At 39.6% G+C, this 24,863-nt stretch overlaps 2 protein-coding genes across 3 annotated transcripts; one reads left to right on the top strand and one right to left on the bottom strand.

The window, feature by feature from the left end:
• The first annotated feature begins 63 nt into the window (after positions 1 to 63).
• On the top strand, positions 64 to 24,669 carry LOC110062693 (uncharacterized). Of its 2 annotated transcripts, none has more exons than XM_089298638.1 (13): positions 64 to 217; positions 864 to 1,054; positions 1,421 to 1,464; positions 1,569 to 1,669; positions 1,754 to 1,858; positions 2,525 to 2,640; positions 3,749 to 3,838; positions 4,808 to 4,895; positions 6,041 to 6,151; positions 6,366 to 7,085; positions 10,540 to 10,647; positions 11,426 to 11,589; positions 12,407 to 24,669. In XM_089298638.1, the coding sequence occupies exons 2-13, from the start codon at positions 873 to 875 to the stop codon at positions 12,531 to 12,533; spliced, it is 1,956 nt and encodes a 651-aa protein (XP_089154764.1). In that variant the 5' UTR covers positions 64 to 217; positions 864 to 872; the 3' UTR covers positions 12,534 to 24,669. The 2 variants fall into 2 exon arrangements, with proteins under 2 accessions (XP_089154764.1, XP_020625303.1); XM_020769644.2 differs by having other exon boundaries at positions 864 to 1,057.
• LOC110062954 (uncharacterized) lies at positions 16,274 to 17,967 on the bottom strand. Its single transcript, XM_020769901.2, has one exon. The coding sequence runs from the start codon at positions 17,965 to 17,967 to the stop codon at positions 16,528 to 16,530; it is 1,440 nt and encodes a 479-aa protein (XP_020625560.1). The 3' UTR covers positions 16,274 to 16,527.
• Positions 24,670 to 24,863: the final 194 nt, after the last annotated feature.

Below are 24,863 nucleotides of genomic sequence, written 5' to 3'. Positions count from 1 at the left end.
TGACCGCACTAATGTGACGCTCACCTAACGAGCATTCCCATTGGTCAGTTATTGTTGGCCGGACATAAAAGGTAATCATAACCATATTAGGGAGTCATAAACATTCAATATGGCGGGGATTTCGGAAACAAATAGTAATTTCTAGCTAATTTGAGACAAAACATCGAAAATAAGGGAATTTTTTCAAACAAAGGTATAAAATGTCAAAGAAAAAGAGGTAAGTATTTTGGGAATCAATGACTCGAGTCGCAAAAAGACGAAACCATCGTCAAGAAAGACATCTAGCGAAAAGGTCATTTTCTTCTTTTGCTTTGGAGCTCTAAATCTAGTTAACTGAGATGTTATGTTTAAGTGCCTCACTCTGGGATACTTGAGGCTGATCAAACGATTCACTAAAAAGATAGAAAAGAACGTCAAAAAAGGCAAAAAAAAATTACGAAAGCCCATCAAAATGGTCAAACTTCCCCCCCCATGTCTGAACCTCCACTCCCAATAAAAAGGAAAACCTCTGCTAAAGGCCAAGTTTCTTGTCCTTGGCAGGATCGAAACTTCTTTGTCGTTAATTCTTTCATAATCTTGCTGTGATTGCCTGAGTGGTGTAAAATTCTTGAGTGGTCTCAGTTGAAGTCGTTGCAATGTCAGAATGTGAGACCAAATTTTAATTATTTGAGACCTTCAATATTGAAGTTCCTGAAATTTGATGTGGCAACTTAATGTTCATCACTCTTTTGAGTACTGACTTGTCTTCTGGAGTTTGTACAAATATGGTCTCCCAGGCAGTGTTATTCGGTTTTTTCTGTTTTCAATTCTAATCATAGATATATTATTTTGCCCTGATATTAAAATCATGATTCAATTCTCAGGTGACAGTTATGAATGATCCCTTGAAATTCCTGCCTATCGATGTCACAAAAATACGAGCACAAGATGTCATTGTGGTGGCAGCAGTTTGCATTGCCGTATTTGTGTTCAGAGCTCCTAATGTTTGGGAGTTTCAGCCTTCCTGGCAGCTAGACACTGTTTCTGATATCAAATACCAAACAGGGAAAAACAGGTTGTAAGTAGTACTGCCGTGCAAGTGCAGTTTTTAAAGTCCAGTCAAATTATAATTTTTAGAGACATCACACTTCACATTACAACAATGCAGACAATATAAACAGGAACATATTAAGTAATTGTTTTTCTTGCACATCTATTTGCCCTCTTTGCATGAAGTCCTTGAACACAGGTTATCTTTTTCACATTTATCTCACAAAATACATAGTTCCAGAATCCATTATTTAAAATAATATTCTAAGTTAGTTTAACTGAATTATATTTGTATAACATCAACTTCTGTTGCACACAAAAGAACTTAAAGTGCCACTGAAAATTAAATTTACTTATTTGATAAAAATGTACCGGTATGTATTATTTACAGGCCTCTGCCCATTATTACAGATCTAGATAGTGATGGAATTAATGGTAAGCTATTACCCATTGAGTTACATTTGTTTTGTTCAACAGTAGCTCTGTTTTCTGTCTACCAATCAGCTGTGGGATTAACTTTTTTATTGTCATTTTAATAGAGTTGGTCATTGCGACTGAGGATTCAAGACTTAAAGTATTGATGCTACCTCCGCAGGAAGACCATGAGTTGCCATCCACTCTACCTCATCTTCACTTAAAGGTACTAAAAAATGTCTAGTTGCCATGGAGTAAATTACGTGTTATGAATTTTCCTTGCTGCTAATCTGTAACATGATCTTTCCAGACAGAAGTGATGCTTGAAAGTAATTCATCCAAACCAGCTTTGCCTGTAGCTCTTGGAGCTGGATGTGAACGTAGAAGTACTTCATCCCTTGATGTTTGTCATCAGGTGATGTGTACTCTTTTATTTTTTAGTGTGTGTTTGTTTGTTTGTTTGTTTGTTTGTTTGTTTCATTAGACACACATTTAGATGTTGTTTTGCTCTCACTAGGTCATAATTTCTCCAATAAAATTCAATTTTTTTGGCAGTAGGACACTTTTTGGCCATTTTTTTTTTTTTTTTTGCGGTATCAATATTGTTTACTGGGTGTTATGCTGCTCAAGCCAAGGCCATGTAATATCCAAGGTGTCTCTCAAGATAAAACACCTTGTGGCAGGACAGACTATGCACTATTCTTTGATGCATCAATTCATCAACCAAAGACATGTTTGTCAATTCCACAACATTTTATGCATTGGAAACAGTACAGCATAGCATTATTATATATTACAGTTGAAAATATAAATTATGTGATGAACAATAGAAACAACATCTATAACTGTTCAAAGACAAAAGCATTCTTGAGTTTAGATTTGACGATTTTATTACACATCTAGTGTGATTTTTTTTTTTTTACAAAATTTTCAGTTTGAACAATATTTCCAACAATATTAAACACTTCATTTCAAAAATGATGGTTGATTCAAAGCTCAAGATAGCAGTTAGCTCACTCTGCTAACATCCCTTGGAATCCAAGATAGCGACTGACTTTTAGTGATTTCTTTATGTTTGTAGATTTTAGTGGTTGTAACAGATGATGGGGTAGTGCATTGTTTCACAGATCAACTGGAGCTTATGTGGAAGGCTAACATATTCACAGACCATAAACTTTCAGATTTAGGATATTTCAAGTAAGTTGCTATTGATAGTCCATGCTGTTTTTGTTTTGATCTTCAACCAGGACTGCCATTTAACTGTGGAAGATAACTGACCATACAGCAAAAGATAACCTCCTTGTGGTGTCATCTTTTAGTCACAAATTTCTGATCTTCCTCACTGCAGTTCTACCCTGTGAGCAGTTGGTTTCTCCTGCACCAAACGAGAAACCAACTGCTCACAGGGTACTGCAGTTCAGTTGCCTATCATCATAGTTTAAAATGATCCTGACCCGCAGGGTGCAAAGAAAACCACTTTTCAGGCTGGTCCTTTGGTCAATCTCAAATAATGAAGTAGTGACCCAGAAATCATTCTCACTAGCCCTAGAACATTGCATCTGTCACAGAGTTTCTGTAATTTAAATTTTTGGCAAAAATGATCCAAAGAATTTGTTTCCTAAGAAATTTCATTGTGCAGTTCCAGAAAATATCCATACTCCCCCCGCCCCCTTAGAAAATTTGCAGGGGTTGGAGGGGGTCTAAGAAAAAATCCATCACATGGGGGAGATATGGAAATTTTCTAAAACTACACAATTGCTATTGGGTAAGTGATGGACAAAATCCAATAGTCCAGCTGGAAGATCCACTAGGCCCTGGCTATCAGACAGGACTTTCTTTCCACAATGGACTCTGCTCTCAGCTCTCCTTTTGATGTTGGAAAGCATGATGGAATGATACTTTCCCCTTCTTTTGTTCAGACATCAAGCCAACCAAAATCAATTAATCAAATTTTGTTGTTCTTGTTGAGCACCTCATCTGTTTTAAATGTCCACACTGAATATAGTGGTATTAATTCAGATCCTTCTCGTATAGCAGTCGAGAGTATAAGGGTGCAATAATTTACAAATTGACAAGGGGGAGGTGGGAGAAAAGAATGTTCTCCTTTGCTCCCTCCTCTTTTTTTAAGTTGGCTCTGCCTTATACTTCAAGTTTTCACATGCCTCATGGTAGAAAGTTTTTGTGGTTCTAGCGTGTTGTTTTCATCGGCCTTGTTGAATTCTTTAGTAAGCTGTCTTTGATTCATTAAGTGTTTCTTTTCACTGGTTTAGTGTTTACTGATTGATCTTAATTAAAACAATTGCAGGGAGATCGCTGTGCTTGTTGTACCAGACTCTGGTCTGGTTTTGATTGGAGGCAAAATGGCTAATGAACAGCAACAGCAAGACCATTTAGAGTAATGATGTCTAATTTTAGAACTTATTACTAGTTACTGACTTACGATGACTTAGTTAATAGATTAGAATTAAGGGAAAAGGGTTCTTACGTTCTGTTTTTTCTATCTGAATGGTTTCCAACCCATGGATAAGATATAATGTGGTATGTGTGTAAGAGTTTTTGCTAAACGTGATCGACCGCAGGAGACCTGGAGGAGAACAGTGAAAAGGGAGCTTAGGTGGACCTGGGGGGGGGGCCTTTCTCGAAAGTCCCGGTGCCTTTACAGACCCCAAGCCATATTTATAGATCTAAATCTAAGGAATAGTAGAACGGGTTTTAGCTCAAAGACCAGTCTATTCTGTTTTGCTTCCTGATATTTTTATTTTTTGAATTTCAAACTGAAACTATTTATACCAAGATCTTGAATGTTAACACGGCAAACAAAAAACAGCTTTTCCGAGCCGGTACCTTAGTACGGGGGCTTTCGAGAAAGGGGCCCGTGGGCAAAGGCAGCATCGGCTGCAGAGGAGAGGGTAGCCTGGAGGCAGAGAGTCTTTGGTCCAATTATCCACCCGGCGAACAGACAAATGATGATGGGGAGGAATCTTTGCTAAGGTCTAATTGGTTAAAAATTACGTGAAATTTTTTAATCGATTGAGAAAGACGGTGGTTTTTGGCCATTCAGGAGTCAAACTTAAACCACTTGCGACTCGGCCGATTCACGTTTTCCCGCACTTGCGTCGGTTGGTTGTTTTTGCTTGAGGTTCCTGCAGTCCTTTTAGCTGGGACAAGTTAATACTAATTAGAAATCAAAGTTAAAAGGCTTCAAGTAACATTTTGCTGAGTTCTTGTGCGAGCAATGTTTTGTTTACTAATGTGCTGTGTTGCAGTTCGTTGCCTAATTCGAATTGTTTAGGGAAAATATGTTTCTCAAACTTGTCCCACCACAACAAATGAATAACGATCACAAACTTTCTCTTATCTGTAGGCATAACCATCGACACAACTTGTCCACTGGTCTTACTGCAGAGGAGGTGGCTAAACTACCACCACGACGCCATCGTAGTGTTAAAACGGTTGGTAATAATTTGTACGCAGTCCCTGTTTAACTTCCTTGATCATCTGGCTAGAAGAAAAAAATGCGCTTTACGCTTCTTGCTTGCTTCTTGATCCCTACATACATTTCGTAGTTAGCCAATCAGAAGCCGTGCCTACCGTCCTGATATCCTGCGATTTCAAGTCACTGATCTCATATAGGATATTACGATCACTTTCAAGTGAAGTAGCCTTGACTAGACCAAACTCGCCTGATATGCCGCCGAAGCGTACCAAAAAGGTACCATCATTTATTAGAAATATCAGGCATGATTTAAAAGGCGATGTTAAAAGAATGCACATTAGCCCACCGCCTTGTTGGCTCAGTTTGTAGTTTTACTGTGTAGGAGGTCGAGAGTTCGAGCCCCATACCGGACCAACACTCAGGGTCTTAAAATAAGTGAGGAGAGTGTGCTACCTTTGTAAATTACGTCTGTAAATGGTTAATTGGATAAGAACTATAAATCATAGGTCCCGTCTCCCACATATTCTGTATACGTGATTATCAGAGGACGTTAGAGAACCCACACGCTCATCGCAAAGGGTAGGGTACGTAGTTCCCGGATGTTGTGGTCTGACCAGTCACCTTGTCTCAGGGGTTGGTGCTTCACATAGGGTAAACCTCATTGCACCTTTCGCCCGTGGACAGAATTGTCCAGGAAAATTGCTATCATGATGTCTATGTCTAAATGCAATACATGACGATTCCTCTTGTGCAAGAGCCGCTCTTTTGTAACTGTTGGCCTTTACCACGGTGCTTAAGCTGAACAACGAGCTTGCAAACGGGGACATGTTAATCTACAATCATGGACAAAAGTCTTGGGACAAATTTGCACTTTTCGCGCTTTTGCGCACAAGCCAGACTCTAAATAAATACAACTTCACCTGCCTAACCTCGCCCCCCGCCCCTCAAAAATTGAAAATTACTACCTGCAATTTCTTCTGACTTTCAACATTGTATGGGGTGGGGAGGGGAACAGTAACGCGTTTTTAAAAGGAAAGCAGCACTTTTTTCAAACTTCAGTAATAAAACACAGATAATTCGGTAAATTGAATAAGTGTCCCAAGGACTTTTGTCCACGATTGTAGTTTAACTGTCTGTCGCTTATTTTTTGGTCAACGGCAGGTGACAGAAGAAAAGGAACACTTTTCAACGTACGCCTTTGACAGCAAAACAGGGGCGGCCCGCTGGAAACACGAACCAGGGGACTATGAAACAGACAGAATATCCAGAGAGGTACTGATATCAACTTTACTAACTGGGCTTAATTTACTATCGAGATTGTCGGGAAAACAAGTACAAAGTTAACGTTAATTGAAAGCGTAAATGGTTAAGAGAGGAACTGGGAGGGATCAGTTTCTTTCCCAAGAGCTCGACCCAGACCTCTCGTCTCAATAATCCAGTCCACCGCGCCTCCCTCTCACATTCTTTTCTGATTATTTCCCGGCAGGATCTTGTGTCAGCTTACCATTTCAAGCTGGCTCTTCATTCCAGTCAGTACCACGTGGGTGAAGTTCACTGGAGTCAATACTCCGACTCACTAATCGCGTCTTTACCCTACAGATGGCAACATCCCGCCGACACTGAGCTACAAACAGCTCACTTTGTTAAAAAGCACCCCGCACCCCCATCCAAAACACCAAGAAAAGATTTTAAAACAAGCGATGGACCACACTTGAAAAGAGAAAAGCCAAACGCTGTGGTTATAAAACGTGAAAAGTCCATTGAGGTGTTAAGCCTCGACTCTGGGCAACCCCTCTGTTCCTACCCAGTCTCCAAGGATGTCACAAGTGTAGGTGACGTAAACGGCGACAACGTCATAGATCACGTGACAACCTATTTTACGTCAGAGAGTGTTGTCCAATCAGAAATCAGTCCGTGTTCTGCTGTTGTGACGTCAGGAGCAAAGACTTTGTTCAGTGGGTCTATTTGCCGCGCTACTTCGACATTGGGAAATTTTTTTGATTCGATCGATGAGGCAGATTTCCGAGATGAACCCATGCCAGTGTCTCCGTTGCTTGTGCCAAGTCCGCCGGACAGAACAGGGATTTTCAGCCATCTGTCAGGGAAGACGTTTAAGCGACAGAGCATCCGAAGTTTTGATAGTGTCTTTGTAGTTGCGTCCGGACTACTGACGAGTTTTGGACCGTACGGAGAATTTAATTGGCAGGTATGATCTTGAATTTGCGAATCTATATGTCTGGATTTATGAAAACCGTGTTAAAGAAATTTCTCCCTGCTTTAAGTGTTTTTTTTTCCTGTAAAGAAGACGATCGAAAAGTCAAAAGGAATTTTCCTCTGCTCTCTTTTCTTCCTTTTTGTACTCTTTCCCTTTTTGGGGTCGCTTAGAGTAATTTTTGGGCCTTTAGGGGTCGTAAAACCTAAGTGTGTAGCACACTAAGGGAAAAAAAAAAACCGCACTTTTCTTTAACCATGTTTTCATAAATCCAGTCGTATATAACTGGACATGGTGAGTCAAATGTAACTTATGGTTTTTAGTGGACAAACCCAAACCCTCGCGGAATCTCTCTTTAAGCATTGTTTCTTTGATAGAGATGACTGGTTGGTGGAGCTCTTTTCCGAAGGGCAACCCTCCTGTACCTTGCAGTAACGTCAGCGCCTTAAGATGACTAGGGCCTGACTTCTTCTATCTTTCCAAAGATACCAGTACACCGTAAGTCAAACATGAACGTGTTAAAGCGACCTTTTTGGGGAACTAGCAGATCACACCAACACTCTCTTATTTAGTTGCTCACTTTTAATTTCCAATGATCTCTTTTCAACTTCTGCTCTTGACAAACTTTATTCAACTCTGGTCATTGCAACTCCGATGCGTAGGTTTGGCCCGCGCTCTTATATCTGGATCACACCCGTGCTGTCAATCAGCTGTCTAATCCATCAAATTCGGAAATCAACGCTGATGTCAGTACATGCGCAGTGTTTTACTAGCATAAATGCGGCTGTGCCGTATGTCACCCTAGGTATGTGCCCTCGCAGAATTTACTTAGTGAAAAATCTTTTCATTCCTGAATTTCCACTATCAAGCGTAGGGTGTATGATCCAAATAAAACAGCACGTACAATATAAAAATTATCAAGAATAAGTTTACAGAATAAAATCAAGGAAAGGTGCCAAGGTCTCTAATGAAAGTTTTTGTTGAAAATTCTGTACGTCTTAAGTGTTACAAGAAATAGGTTTGCAAACTCCCAGCTTCGTGGGCGGGATTTCCAGTTAGAACTATCCATCTCATTAAGTGAACGTGCTCTTGGTACAAACACATTCTAACGAGGTGCCGCTGCTATTGCAAAGAATCTCTTCTTTATTTGGGTCGAAGTGTGAACTAGGAATAAAGTAATTAAACATCGCTATCAAACTCCCTGAAAAGATCAGTAAAAAGAGCAAGGTTTGACTGAAAAATTGGATAGGAGACTAAAAATAAGTGGAGTCCAAAACGACTTATTCCAAAAAGAGCGCTTCCAAATCTAGATTTCAATTTTTATTTCATTTTCTCGATCGACACCCGCGAGTAAACAAACGAGTTGCTGGACAACGCAGCTGGACCGAAGACATGTAGTGCAGTAACGGTGCTCGCAGAAATGAATGTACCAAGGTATTTTACCAAGAATCGGCTAACAAATTATTTAAGTAGATACTGCATTCAAAATAGTTAAGTTACACGGTACCATTTCCAGTGCAACAACAGCTAAGTAATTTACACATTTTTCGCTGAAGAACGTGTTCCTATTTCTATAAACATTACCATTACCTTTTGACCCATTATTACTCACGAATATATATGGTTGGGAATTTCTATCTTGCTTGCATTGTTATTGTTTTACAAACGTTTTAGCTAAAAAAGAGACTTGAAAACCTTGGCCAAGCTTTTTAGTCCTCCTCAATCGTCTCTAATCTTCATTCGTTTCCACACTCCAAACGCTTCAAAGAGAGCTTCCGGAGAAAATTAAATGCAAGCTTCTAAAAATTGGTAATGCTTGTGTTTGTTTGGTTCTTTATTTTTTCCTACATTTTTTTTTTTGTCATCACAATTGATTTTAAACTCAAGTCGAACACTTGATATCTTATATTTCAGCATATGCATCGAACGCAGGATCTCTGGGTTAAATGCAAATGCTAAAATTTAACTAGATGTAATTAAAACCAGAAAAAACGAGAAGAAAAATACAGAAACTTCAACTGGAAGCAAACTACAGGCATTTCAACTGGAAGCAATTGGAGCATATGAACACACAGAAAAAAAAGAAAGAAAGAAAAGAAAGCTACATGACATGTAGACGTGTGTTTTTCTATTTCTCTTTTCCTGTTTTCTTTTTTTTATATATGTAAATTGCAGAGAAAAAGAAAGAACGAAAAGAAAGCTACATGACATGAGCACGTGTGTGTGTTTCTATTTCTCTTTTCCTGTTTTCTTTTTTATATATATGTAAATTGCAGAGAAAAAGAAAGAAAGAAAAGAAAGCTACATGACATGAGCACGTGTGTGTTTTTCTATTTCTCTTTTCCTGTTTTCTTTTTTATATATATGTAAATTGCAGAGAAAAAGAAAGAAAGAAAAGAAAGCTACATGACATGAGCACGTGTGTGTGTTTCTATTTCTCTTTTCCTGTTTTCTTTTTTATATATATGTAAATTGCAGAGAAAAAGAAAGAAAGAAAAGAAAGCTACATGACATGAGCACGTGTGTGTTTTTCTATTTCTCTTTTCCTGTTTTCTTTTTTATATATATGTAAATTACAGAGAAAAAGAAAGAAAGAAAAGAAAGCTACATGACATGAGCACGTGTGTGTGTTTCTATTTCTCTTTTCCTGTTTTCTTTTTTATATATATGTAAATTGCAGAGAAAAAGAAAGAAAGAAAAGAAAGCTACATGACATGAGCACGTGTGTGTTTTTCTATTTCTCTTTTCCTGTTTTCTTTTTTATATATATGTAAATTACAGAGAAAAAGAAAGAAAGAAAAGAAAGCTACATGACATGAGCACGTGTGTGTGTTTCTATTTCTCTTTTCCTGTTTTATTTTTTTATATCTAAATCGACAGAAAAAAAAAAGAGTGTGTGTGTGTGTGGTAGTGTATTGTTGTTTTTTGTGATTTTTTTTTTCTGGTTTTAATTAAATGGTTGTAAATACAGTGTAATCCCGCCTTATCACCTCTTTATTTCGACCACTTTATTTTGGTCCAACAAAATCTCAGTTAGTCATTTTATTATATAAAGAACTTCATTAACACGGCCACCCCGTTAAAACGGCCAGATTTTTGTGGCCCGTTGGTGACCGGATTAACGGGGTTACACTGTAGTGTATTACATCACAGGGTTAAGTAATGTAATATGATGTAAATAAAGTGAAAAAAGAAAAGAGAGCGTGCTCTTGTATTGTAGGTAACGTAATTATTTTTGTGTCGTGTCATGGTAAGTGGTGTAAGTATCCAGTATTGAATTGTAAGTAGCTCTTCCCCTTTGTTGTAAAAAATATATCTATTTTGTACAGATAAAAGTCAGTATCAGATTTACGTACTATACAAATTATCGATTATTATTTTAAAAAAAGAATAACATCTTAAATATCAACATCTCAAAGGCAGTGTTTAATTTTTTTTTCCCTCATAGGTAGACACAGGTGCTTCGTGGGCAAACTACAAACCGTCCGAAAGAAAGCCAGGAGCAGTTTTTGTGCCAAACATTCAAGCTGTTTCCACATCAGTAGGGGGAATAAAAGTAAGATCCTCAATATGCTGGTGATTTCAAACAAATATTCTATCAGCTGTCTCTCTTCTCTTCTCTTCTCTTCTCTTCTCTTCTCTTCTCTTCTCTTCTCTTCTCTTCTCTTCTCTTCTCTTCTCTTCTCTTCTCTTCTCTTCTCTTCTCTTCTCTTCTCTTCTCTTCTCGTCTCGTCTCGTCTCGTCTCGTCTCGTCTCGTCTCGTCTCGTCTCGTCTCGTCTCGTCTCGTCTCCTCTCGTCTCGTCTCGTCTCGTCTCGTCTCTTCTCTTCTCTTCTCTTCTCTTCTCTTCTCTTCTCTTCTCTTCTCTTCTCTTCTCTTCTCTTCTCTTCTCTTCTCCTCTATTCTATGCTATGCTATCTGCCTTTTTCAGCTGTCGCTATTTTTTTTTTCTGAAAACAGCAAGAAAAAAGTCGCTGCTGTGTTTGCAATTCCTTCCTTTTTCCTCATCAAATTTATGCCAGGAGGGTGAATTTGGAAGGCGCGGAATTACCTAAAAGTCCTCTAATTCCTAGCACTAAAATAATACAATATTTTTTATAGGGTATGATTTTAGCACAAAACCTTCATAAATATTTTCTGCGGCGACATCGTGTCTCTTTAGCAGAGACTTTTTTTCGGCGATTTTTTCTTCCCCTTGTTGCTTCCCCTTTATTTGCTCTCTCGATTTTACAGAAAGACTTCCTGGATTAATTGCATCTTTAAAAGAGGACTAGAGGGCTAGGATCTCTCATATACGCGGTTCATTAAATTAGATTTCTCTCTTTTATTAACCAGGATGCTGTATTGGTAACTGGCTTGAAAGACATCTCACTTGTTTCGTTAAAGGATGGTTCATTACTGTCTTCGCACTCGATACCGTGTGAACCGCTCTCTCCCATCGTACACGGAGACTTCACAAATGACGGTTTAATGGACTTTGTTGTGCATTGTAAAACAAGGTGAGCTGGACTTCTATTGACTGAGTGTTAAAAGTATTTTTTTAGTCGGTGGTGTAATTCTATCTGCGTTGAAAGTTAAAATCAATTAGATTTTGCTCACCTTACGTATTACCGCGCGTGCTTTCTATTGGGTACTTTTTTCCCGCGTTTTTCTTGATTGGTGGTTTCTTTCTCGCGCTTGTCGGGGCGCTGGTCACGGGTTTCCTGTGGCTGGTCCTTAATTTCATTTTCCCGCGTTTGACAATGGCTGCTCTATTTCCCGCCCTTACAGGGCCCTTACTCTTCGTCTGGTAGAAACTACGGTATTTAATGAGACCGGTGTCCGCTTGAAATGGGTTCCGCTTTAATAGTACAGGTTTCGCTGTATCACATGATTGTGTTATCTCGTTCGCTCGGGAAGCTGCCATTGGATTTCACTCGCTATCATATTCAAGGTATCGGTTCCATGATTTAGGACCTGTCCACACTACGCACGAGGAATTTGAAAACGGCATTTTCACTCTGAAACCGCATCAAATGTTTTCCGTCCGCACTACGCCGGAGAAATTAAAAACGCAACAATCACCGGCCGTTTTGGATTTGTGTTTGAGCAAAACTCGGGCAGGAAAATCACGTGATTATGGTGATGTCATCGTTTCCGATAAGCTCCGTTTTCAAAATGTTTTCCGTCCAGACGAAAATTGAAAGCCGGCGTTTTCAAATTCCTCCAGTTTGAAGCCCCGTTTTGACGGGAGTAGACTGGACGCGTAGTGTGGACGCTGCCTCATTTTATACACTTTGGCAATGTTTTGTCATCTAAAGATAACATTTTCTTTAGCTATCTCGGCTTCTCATTGGACAGTAGACCTGGATACTGGTGGACAGTGGTGTGGATCGCGTGTGGTCTGAGTGCAATTGTGGTAGCAGTTCTGATACTTCGTTGCATCGAAGAAGTGATTGCGTGACTACTGAAAAGTTTAACGCCACATTAAGTTGTGTGACTAAGCCGTGTCACTGTCTCAGATTCGCACGCTGCTCTGGTTTGTCCTCGGGAGTCGACTTTCTGGTCCTATACCGTATTCAACAGTATCGCCTATTGATGGTGATGTATTAATGACGACAGTAGATTGGAATTTGGAAGACCCTCTTGAGAATGCAGTGTACACACGACTGATTGCAGTTGATGCTCCAGAGCTAAGTGCAGTTCATTTTGTGAAGACAGATGGCTTGCAGCATATGTTTGTAAGGGGACACCTAAGCTTGTGTGCATTGTATTTCTTTCTAAGCCAGTTTGCTTACGCAGGGTGCGCCGAGCTGTGTGAAAATGGAATGGAACGCCAAGAAGGTCTTTATGGCCCTCCCATAAAAGAATTCCGGCTCAGGTTTAAGGCTCCACTTACAGAGAAAGAAGTAACATTTTTCCCGAGACTAAGAGCGTTGGTACCTGCTAAATCAGAGACAAGAAAGCGACTTACGTCACCATATGCTGTGTCCCAAGGTAGTCCAGACCAGCCATTTCTCTTATCAATAAATGCCTTAATGGTTGTCACTGCAGAAAAGTTGGTCTTCGAGTAAAGCTGGTATCACCGGTGTCGTCATACTGCTCTTGAAATCGGAGCCGTTTTTGAAAGGACTGCATGAGCAATTTTAAGACTTTCGAGTGAGTAGCCTACGTGTAGCCGTACCCACCCCCCGAGGAAAAACGGGAGGGAGGGAACGTCTACGAAGAGCTGACACGAATCGTGTTATGTGACGTCACGCTTTTGCATGGAAATATATAATGGTTCCTTATTGGATAAAGACCGCGAGCAATACTTTCGAGAATACTGATTGGCTAAAATAGATTTGTGCCAAGCCGCAAAATGTCTCACATTCTCACATCTGTACGAGTTTAGAGTTGCGCTAGTAAGTGGCAACTACAGACGTTCTGAGCATTTTAGAAATACCGGCAACTGATGAGATCCGCATGGAGGATCGAAACCATGGTCTTGCCTGAACTAAGCCGAACAATGGCATATACAACACGCAAAACAGTCCACAGACTCGCGCGTAAACAGCTACATTTGAATCATGTGGTGCCAGAATGACCAACAACAAATATGATATGCGTGATAAGGATCTTCCTACTGTACTTGTAAAAACAGCTCTAATCACAGCCGGGCCCGCGTCACGATATAGAATGCAAGTATAAAGCAACATGTTCACGGTAAATTTCATATTTTGTCCCCCAAAAGCAAAATCGTGGAGACTTGAGAGCATATCTTGCAATAGAAATGAGCCTAAACAATGCATAAACACATGGAAAATTACAGAGGTGTCAAACTCTACGAAGCGACATGCAGATAACAGCGGAAACTATGTAGACCTATGACCTTTAAAAATTTGCCATAGCACGATCTAACGGCTCAACTTTACTCAAAATTCCTCCTTATTAGACAACATGAAGTGCCCTTCATAAACACGAGTGAAGCGACAAAAAAGGTCAAGTGACCGAACAGAGAACGGCAAATGCACAAATGTCATGAACCGCAGAGGTCGCTTAGGCTAGTCAACCTCTTCGAACTTAAATTCGCGCATTCTAGCGAATTTTTCGGCTGGAAAACAAGGCCAACTTTCTTCAAACTTGTGGCGTAGTTGATTCTCATAGATTTTTGTAATTCTTCCAGATTCTCCTGCAAATTATTTCTCTTCTTGAGGAGAACATGACACTGCCTACAAATGTCCTCTGATGTAGCGTACACATGGAACTTCAAATTTGCGACCGCGACGTTTACATCAAAGATTGTCTTCTTCTTGCTTTGGACCAAACATCGCTCGTAATCCTTTTCAATCTCTTTAAAACACAATATACACTTGAAAAGGGGACTGAAAAGGGACATTGACTTGCAAATAAACTCCAAAGAATAAATATTTACGAGGCCTTTGTCTGCGCGAGGACACGAATACAGACAGAAAATATAATTTGTTTGCATAACTTACATAAATTACTGTGACGTCACATAACACGATTCGTGTCAGCTCTTCGTAGACGTTCCCTCCCTCCCGTTTTTCCTCGGGGGGTGGGTACGGCTACACGTAGGCTATCGAGTGAGTAGAGAGAAGACATTGTCCCAAATTTTATTGAGAAAATAACTTCTGGAAAATTTCTTAACCATGCCATGTAAAATCTATAGAAGAAAACAACAATAAAAAAAATCCATCAATAATAATTGTTTTTAAGAACGAAGAGTGGTCTTACGAGCCGATAGATGAACGCGCCAAAAAACAAATAACGAAAGAACAAACGAAACTTCGTAATGTTGTTGTTTTATTCTAAAATCTATTCCTTTTAAACCGACAGGGATCGACAAGGTTCTTTGTTGCAGTGCGCTTCTAGTTCGCTTGTCTCTAAGCTGTACTGTAGCCTAATTTCGTTGCTGCACTAGTTACTGGAAGAATCTTCAGCAACGATATAGAACAGAGTTTGGCTTGTAAACACAGTTTTTGTTCTTTTTCGCTAGTTCTTGCGATTGTAACGAATCGTACAAGAATAGAGGCGAACGTGCCGTACATTTTTCCGCTTTGTAACATTTTCGTCGTATATTTCCATAATTAGCGAATTTCCGCCGAGCAGGAATTTTCATGTCTTGTCATCGAGCTTCGCGGCTATCAAAGGTCAACGCTTTGCTATAAAAAGTTTCATTTCATAAAAACCGGCGTAATTGCCGCAAGAAACAATTGTTTTGCTGGCAAGAAGACTCAAAAAGTGAGAGGGTAATTAAAATTGAATGACAATGCAAACCACACTTTGCGACGGTAACCCAGATGAAACTCTCCATGGCAGTAATAATTGAACATTTGAGTGCACAAAATAAATCTTTCTGATGACATCGTCTCAAATAGCTCTGACGGCTCTGTTCAAACATGTCAGAGCTTTGAAAATACTTTTGAAGAAAAATGGCTTTGCTCGTTAAAATCTTGTTAAGATGAAACCCATATCGATGGGCAATGAAGGTTTTCCCTCCAGGGTTTGAGTTGTGGCCAAGGTTTTCAATTTGTTTTTAATGGGAGATGACAGCCTTAAGCAGTACAACAAAGTACAATTTCAGGCGGCTTTTTTTGTACAAGCTTTAAGTTTTTTCAATCATTTATTTCACCGGTATTATCGAGGAAGATGTATCTCTGCGGCTGCTGTTTGCCTATTCTATCAGTTTACCGCAAGTTGGCTAATGTACAAGAACAAAAGAATCGACAACAGCTCCCAACAAAGCCCTGAAAAGAAGCCGTAAATGTACCAACATTAAACTGCTTGTGACTGTTTGTATAGGCTCTCTTTGCAAAAAAATAATCTTTCCGATCGGAATATTTGTCCGCTGGAAGATTAATCATGCAATAAAGCCATTTGTTGCGTGCTAAGTCCGAGAACAAAACAGCGGAAAGTGGAGGTTGCGTAAAGATAAATGGATCTGAATTTTCGATGTTATCTGTTAAAATTAATGTCTACAATGTACGCTTTCTGAGCGTCCAGTTTCATCTATAGGTAAACTCGAGTCAACGTTTTGCATGCCGCGAAAACGCTTTGCCGGCAACTTGACAAAAAGCAAATTTAGCGTGCGAAATTAAAAACTTTTCGTTTCGCATTTTAATTGTCGCTGCCTCACCTTTTTCCTCCCCCACAAAAGTAAACATTTTGGGAAATAGCGTTTACAGAGTCATAATGCGCCAGTTTCATGAAAATAAAATTATAATTGCAATTTTAATGCTACAAGTCTACAGATTGCCATACGCCGGGTCTTTGACAATGGGCTTTGAAAATTTTAATCTTAGCGTTGTAAATTATCGAGTTCAGCAAGTTACATAATTCAAAATACTGATAAAAAAATACATTGCGGTATTTTTAGAAACATCACTGCTCCTCCTGATGAATAATTGATACTAAAATTCCAAAAAAACTTCCTTACTACACGTGCATGCATACAATTATTTCAAAGTCATTGCATTTTCAATGAACCGTTTCATATCAACATCTGGGGCTAAATCTATCGGCAACATCCCGTTGTCCATTTCGGTAAACAAATCTGCGCCATATTCGATCAATATCGACGCGGTCACTGCATTCCCCTCGCGTACAGCCTCGTGTAGCGGACTACTTCCGTTCAAAGACTGTCTGTTGACTTCTGCGCCATGTTCGAGCAGTAACTTCACACCTTCGGTATCGCCTTTCGCCGCAGCTTCGTGAAGAAGCGAAACGCCATACCTATTCAATTCGTTTACGTCCTCAACTTCTTTGATTGCGTTCGCGACCGTGGCTCTCGGAGCTCTAGGCATGTAAGCACGCTCGCTTGCAAACAACGCCGGGGACGAATATCGTCGCGGTTGAAATTGTTCATCCGTTTCATGCTCGCGGTTTGGACGATTTCCGGACACCGTGTAGTCCACAGAAGACGCACGTAACCGATCTGGAAATAAATTGTCCGCTCTTGAATTATTGTTTTTCTTGGCTGTTGTTATTGTTCCCTCCCTCTCAAAACTGAACATATTAGCGCTAGAGTTCGTGGATGCCGAACTGTAGGCCGAGTCAGATGAAGATTCGTCAGAGGAGTTGGAACACAGTGATGATGTCGATTGCCTTTTCAAGGCATCTTCTCGGCGCTTTCCGCATTTCGGACACACTGTTTCCCCACAACCAACTTCCCATCCGAGCCGGCTTTTCGCGTGTATATTTCGAGAGGGTAATGCTACACCATTGAGACGTGGAATGTCCATTGAGCTCTCCAGATCTTCATCTCTTGTTTCGACAGTTGCGGTTGGGGTTGTGGGGTAGTTTACTGCGTCTACGGAACTGCGCCTGTTTTGCGTTTCAGACCACGAAATATTTGAAGATAAAACTTCGCTCGCTGCTCTCTGTCGCTCTTGCGCCAAGCTTATCACCTCATTTTCTCGTAGCTTTTCCACAATAAGTTCTCTTACTTCAGGCCTTCGGTTAAAGTATTCTTCCACGTCTTTAGCCATTCCTCGTCGCCGCATGGCTTTAGCGAGTATTATCACCGATTGCAGGTCTCCCGCCAGATCTAAAGGAAGTTCGCCTTGATCGTTCTGTAAGGCTACTGCGGCCCCCATGGTAATAAGGTAGCGCATGATGGAGTGATTGCGAGCTATGGTTGCGGCATGCATCACGCTCCAACCTTCTTTATCCTGAATATTTAGATCGGCGCCAGATGTTACTAGCAGTTGCACAAGCTTGAGAGGTCCGGTGAAACAGGACCTTTGTAGAGCTGTAATACCATCTTCGTCAATGTCATCGACGTAGAAATGTTCTTCGTTCTGTTCGAGCAAAAGCTGTGCTCGAAAGATGTCCCTGCTCGTCACGGCTTCGTGGAACAATTCAACGGGCTTTCGCTTGACTGCAAATTTCAACATCGTCGACAGATCACCGTGCTACGAAAGAAAACGCGGAGTCGAAGCTATTCTTCACCAGGTGTAAAACACACGTCTGTGTCGCGTCAGAGCTTGTTGGGTATGAGAACGCATCAGGTCATGTTACAAAAGAAATTAGCGCCTTTGGCGAACCAACAATGCAACGGGAAACGAGCAGACAAGATTGGCAAAGAAAACAGTTATATCAACCTGTCCACTTGTATTGTTCCAATTGATTGCTCTCAATGACAGTCCATTGACAGAAGCATTATCGAGCTTTATTGCCCTGTCTCATGTTGAGATATAATGAAATAACCTTTTGAGTGGTCGTGGTTTGAAGGTCATTCCAATTGCTTTGTTTTATGAGTGTAGCTTCAATTTGTTTTTCATTACCTTTTGAAATAAGTTTTAAGAGTGTCTCGGCTTTGTGGCGTTCTCGTCATCACTAAGAGAAAATTGGCGAGATTTCATTTGTTTCGCATTGTTTACCAACCCATCACACTAGTTCTTTGTTCTTGGGAAGCCTCTCATCAAGCCTTTTAATTAATGCTTCTAATCTCGAGAACCGATTATGACATGTAGCGCGTCTGAGTAAACGCTAAATAGAAAGCTTTTATATCTTGGTGTCACTTGCTCGCTTTTGAGAAAAGAGGAAAAAATCCCTGCCTTGACAACTCGCTTTAGTCTGAGTGCCCAAATGAGCAAATACAGCAAGAACTTTATAGAAATTTCAAGGCTGATTTTCCAGTTGGTTGCCTCTTAAAGTGATCTTGGTGTTTATGTAGGATTTGTTTAATTTAAGCATACATTTTTTAGGATGACTTGAACAAAAACGAAGTCGTTCCAATGTTTATGTACGTGACACCGACCTACAATGGATTAAAAGCGATTCAAGCTGCTTTTACAATATGTGTTGTACGTGAGTGCAAATATACACTGAAGTATTTGCAATATCAGTCAATTATTTTTGTAGGACACCGTATATTTTGTGGTTTAACCACAACGTTGTGGTTTATCACTTGCCTCCGGCCTAGAAACGGAAGCGGTAATGTAGAATAAAAGTTGTTCTCAGCGAACCCTTTTTTGGCCCTGATGGCAACGTAAATATAGCACCTTGTTTGGTCTCTATGTATGCCTCGATACCATATATAGCATACTGTTGGGAAGGGTTTTCCGATGGCAGTTACATCCTTTTTTATAAGAATAAATGCAATGAGAGTATCGAGGCTGAAATTTGCGAAACTTTAAGACTTTTAAATAAACCCGAGGCTGAGGTTTTTGAAAAGAATATAATTTTGTGTGTTGAAAATTACTTGAGTGCCATCAAAGTCATTAAAACGGAAAGGTCACGCGCTATGATGTTATATTTTCAGTCAAAAACCGCTAGAAAAATAAGAATATTCAGCCCGGACCGGAAAGAAAACAACAATATTTTTAAAAAAGAGAGTGTAGTAGCCATATCCTCATATTCTCGCTCCTGACGTTATGTGTTGGGGAAAATTAGAAACAGATCCTGGGGGCGACTGAATGAACTTAAATAAACTAATTCTTCCAAGCGGGGGCAGCTCTAGTGTATACCAATACTAGTGTATACCAATTTATGTGTTTATGGGAATCAAGAAACCAATCACTGTTACTATGTCCACCTAAACACCAGCGTGAACTGAAATATCTCGAGTTTTGCCATGAGCTCAGCGCGCACCCCTGCTGTAACGAACAAAGCGCTTTAGAAAACCGACGTGTGTCTGTTTTGCTCTGCTGACCACCAATGTGCACTGACCCGTGGAAGTTGGTAACATATCACGTTCACATGTTTTATAAACAGATAAAACATCTTGTAGCATCCATATCGCGCCTTTATCGACAAATGTAAACAAAGGTTGCATTCATGGCTGTGGAAAACCCTTTCACTGCTCCCCGGAAATGTTTTCAACAACACACAGGAAATACGACGAGTGGTTTATTTAAAGTGTCTTTCACAGTCATTATGCATTCGCTCACGAGAGGGCACTGCATTCCATTCCAGTAAATTATCAAAATTGCCTTGAACTGTCTGCTGCCGAGATGTCTGACTTTTGTTGAGGCACGTGATTGCTATGAAGTTATGTAACAGTTCTAGTTGGTTTCAAGTTACAATACAATAGATTTTATTAATTCTCCCAAATGGGTTTTTCAGAATTAATTTACCTCGAGTAATATGGAAATGGGATGAATTTAAGGAAGAAAATAGGGAAGAAAATAGTATATCAGTTCCATGGAATGTTTTCATTCAAACTTAAGCACTTGGTACATTTGTATTTGTTTAAAAACAACCCTAGATAAGTTTTGTTGAGTTCGAAATAGTACTCTTGTTAAAGAGTAAAATTATGCATATACGCACGAGAGGAGATTGTGATCTATTCGAGAAAACTATATGCATCAAAATTGCTTTCAACTGTCAGCCTATGTCTGACTTTTGCAGTTGAGCTACTTTTAAGTATAGAGGCACGTGAGTGCCTATGAAGTTACATAAGGCTTTCTTGTTCGTTCAGTGAAAGAGATAGAACTGGTCTCAAGATAGGAAAGCTAGAAGATAGCTCAGTCCCATGGAATGTTCTTGCTGTAAACTTAAAGACTTAGACATGTACATTTTTTAAAAACAATCCTAGAGAATTTTTGTTGAGTTTGGAATAGTACTCGACAGATTGAATTTATGCCGTCATACTCGCCCGAGCGGAGATTGAATCACGCATTTTATTTGAGAAAGTTATATATATATCAAAATTGCCTTTAGCTGTCTGCCCATATCTGACTTTTGCAGGTGAGCGACTTGAAAGTATTGAGACTTAAGAGGCACGCGAGGGCCATAAAATTACGTAAGGCTTCCTTGTTCGTTCAAGGAGGGAGATACAACTGGTTTCAAGATAGGAAAGAAAATAGTTCAGTTCCATGGAAGTTCTTGTTGTAAACTTAAATCACTTGGTACATTTACATTTCTTCACGGTATCCTGGAGAATTTTTGCTGAGTTCGGAATAGTACTCGAAAGATTAAAAATTAGGCATACACGCACGAGAGGAGATTTCATTTTAATCGAGAAAGCTATTTAAATCAAATTTGCTTTGAACCGGTCAGCCCATGTCAGACTTGCAGGCGAGCGACTTTTAAGTATGGAGGCACGAGTGCCATGAAGTTACATAAGGCTCTCTAGTTCGTTCAGTCAAAGAGATACAACTGGTTTCAAGATAGTAAAGGAAATAGGAGATCGGTTCCATGCAATGTTCTTGTTGTAAACTTAAAGTCTTAGTACATTTACATTTCTTTAAAACAATCCTAGAGAAGTTTTGTTGAGTTTGGAATAGTGCTTGACAGGTTGAATTTATGCCAGCATACTCGCCCGAGGGGAGATTGAATTATGCATTTTATTTGAGAAAGTTATATATATCAAACTGAATTGCCTTAAGCTGTCTGCCCATGTCTGATTTTTGCAGGTGAACGACTTGTAAGTGTAGAGACCTATAGAGGCACGTGAGGACCATAAAATTACATAAGGCTTTCTTGTTCGTTCAGTGAAGGAGATACAACTGGATTCAAGATAGGCAAGAAAATAGTTCAGTTCCATGGAAGTTGTTAACTTAAATCACTTAGTACATTTACATTTCTTTAAAAAAGACCGGTATCCTGGATAATTTTTGTTGAGTTCGGAATAGTACTCGAAAGCGGATTAAAAATTATGCATACACGCACGAGAGGAGATTTCATTTTAATCGAGAAAGCGATATAAATCAAATTTGCTTTGAACTGTCAGCCCATGTCAGACTTGCTGGCGAGCGACTTTTAACCCTTTGAATACCAAACTTTCGCCAAAAAATACCGTTTTTAACCGTTTAGTCAGGTTTTTTAGCTGCCATGACGCTAAATAAGCCTAAGTTTTGCTAAAAAAGCTTTTTTTTTACTAAAAGGAGAGATTTTTCGAGGATTAGGTACAAAATTGAGCAAAACTTCAATTCCGGGCATGCGCATAAGCCAAAATTTGGAACACGACAATTAATTACGCATATTTGCGTAGTTGGTATTCAAAGGGTTAAGTATAGAGGCACGTGAGTGCCATGACGTTACGTAAGGCTCTCTAGTTCGTTCAAGGATTTATGAAGGACTGAGATACCACTGGTTTCAAGATAGGAAAGAAGATTGGTCAGTCCCATGGAATGTTCATGTTTTAAACTTAAACACTTGGTACATTTCCTTTTTGTAAAACAATCCTGAAGAAGTTTTGTTAAGTTCTGAATTGTACTCGACAGATTGAATTTATCCCTACACGCACGAGAGGAGATTGCATTCCCACCCACTCGAGAGAACTGAACTGTCTGCCCATGTCTGACTTTCGCAGGCAAGCGACTTTTTAGGTCGGGAGGCACGTGAGTGCCATGACGTTATGTAACCGTTCTGGTTCGTTCTTCAAAGTTTTAGATAACAAAGTAGATAGCAGAGATCAGTTTCATAGAACATAGCTGCTTGACCTTTCTCCAAAATTGACTCGAAATAGTTGTGTTCTCTTCGGTGAATAGCCAAGGAGATTAAAACACTGCGCCTGGCAAATACAAACAGTAATTAAAACAATATAAACTTAACCTAGGCACGCCGGTCTTGTGTCTATAAACAAACTGTGCTTGTAACAATATTTTTGGAGTCCTGTTTATTCCGTGAAAGGGAGAAGTTTATCTAGTTAAAAACACGACATTTACGGAATCAAATCCCGATGATAAATGGGATAAATAACTGGCTCTAAAGCTATTATAAACTGTTCCGTGCGCATGAAGGCTTACCAGAGAAGAAAAGCAGAAGGTTTTAAATAGTCTCGAAGCCTCCAGAGGGTCTCAAGTCTGACTACACAAACCAATCCTCTTACTCTGACGTCACGCTGTGTTTGTCATTCACCCCAGAGAGTTTAGTCACGTGATCTTCACATGCAAATTCAAGCAAAACACTTAAGTCTTCCTTTCTTCTTTTTAATTCATTGGGTTTTTGAGCAAATAAAAGTTAGAGGATGCCTCAGAAAATAAAACTTGAAAAATTTATCGTGATTGGGGGCGTATTTCTTTATTAAAAATACGATGACAGCCTATTTCATGTACTGTAACAAATAGTTTTCATCAATGTTTAATATTTAATTTTAGGGAAGTTCGTTTGTCAGTGTTTCGTGATGTTAGCTTAATGTCTGTGACCCCAGAAATCTATTATTAAAACCGTCCTGTATTCGTTGTCAACTACATCCAAGCATCTAATCGGCCCCTGAATCGGCCTCTTTTCCGTTTGAGTCATTTTTGCCCATATTTGGAAAGACGTGGCGCTTTACCGGCTTTGGTTTTTTTGAAAAAAAAAAAAAACACTTATATTAGATCTTTGCAATTGCCTTAGATGGAAGAGAATCTGGAGGAGCTATGAAATTGAATCTGACCAGCACTGGAAAGACGTGACGCTTTACCGGCTTTGGTTTTTTTGAAAAAAAAAAAAACACTTATATTAGTTCTTTGCAATTGCCTTGGATGGAAGAGAATCTGGAGGAGCTATGAAATTGAATCTGACAAGCACTGTTCTAAACATGGCATTTTAGTTGGAGACTTTTTAAAAAGAGTAAAGTGCAATTCGTCATTGATGAGGGCGTCTAATACCCTTGGGACTGAAGGCCACCGAAATGATACTTTGTACAGAAAAGATATGAAGATATTTTGTCAATGAAATCATAATTGAAGAACTGAAACTGGCAAACATACGATCCTTGAACACATCAACATTCCGAATTTGTCCGCAATTACTGAACACGAGAACGCAAGTTTGACTTACGGTTCAAGTCGCCTTTGAAGTCTTTAAATGATATCCTGGTTGTCAGAGGTTTCCGGTCTCGTTGAAGTCTAAACTGTTGTCAGTTCAGTCGATATGTCACATTGTTCAGTATATTTCCATTTCGTTCTGTTATTTTTTTTTTCTAGGTAGTGCCATGTAGCAATGTGGGAATACCGAAATACGGACAATTCTACTCGAGGGAACTAATGGGGCAAAATATTTCACCCTCGACTATTCGAGTTAAGACTACCTAAATAAATTTCCAGGGCCATTTCTGATTAGAATCTGTAAAAGACGTTAATAGGATTTTAGTCGGTTGGTCTAGTCAGTACTAAAAGCCTCTTTGGGGGGTTTTAAAGGAAATTACATTCAAATATGTTTCATAAACGCAATGTCGCGATAATCCCCAAGATTTTGGAGTGTCCGGACGTCTTTAAACGTCGCGGTGGGCGGGCGAGAAGATTCCTGGCGTGTCACCCTGGATAAGGAGAAAATTGTGACATCTCGTAATAGTATTGCGCATGCTCACTTAGTGCCATCCTGCCTAGGGATACAGATAGCGATGATGAAACAGAAAGATGTTGGTGTATTCTGTCATATTCGTGATTTTTAGTAATGTAAACTAAGCTTGCTGAAGAGCACTGCACCGGTATCGCAGAGGTCATGGGTTCGAATCCCGTTCAGGCCTGAGTTTTTTTCAGGCTTTAATTTCACAACTGCTTAAGTTGTGTGTATAACTGCGCTGATCAATCATATCTTCATATCTTTCTCCGCAGTTCAAATATATGATATTTCATATATTCACCTGTATTAAAAGCTCGCTGTTGAGAGTGCGCGGAGAAGAAAAAAAGTTGCAAAAAGGAAAAAAATCTTTATATGTGCGCGGAGCAAAAAAAAAAAAAAAAAAAAAAAAAATACAGCAAAAAAGGAAAAAATTATTTGTATGATAGTCGATCGACATGGCAAACATAGCTGTGATAGCGGCGGAAAAAGGAAGAAGTCCTTTTCAGGCTACAGTATACTCGCTACAGTATATCAAACAGAGTCTGTTTGACGAGATTAGCTGTAGCTCGACTTA

The sequence above is a fragment of the Orbicella faveolata genome, unplaced genomic scaffold, assembly GCF_042242905.1.
Source record: "Orbicella faveolata isolate gen_17 unplaced genomic scaffold, um_ofav_v1 contig_3, whole genome shotgun sequence".
In the NCBI taxonomy this organism is placed as follows: Eukaryota; Metazoa; Cnidaria; class Anthozoa; order Scleractinia; family Merulinidae; genus Orbicella; species Orbicella faveolata.
This window is presented reverse-complemented; position numbering and strand designations above follow the sequence as displayed.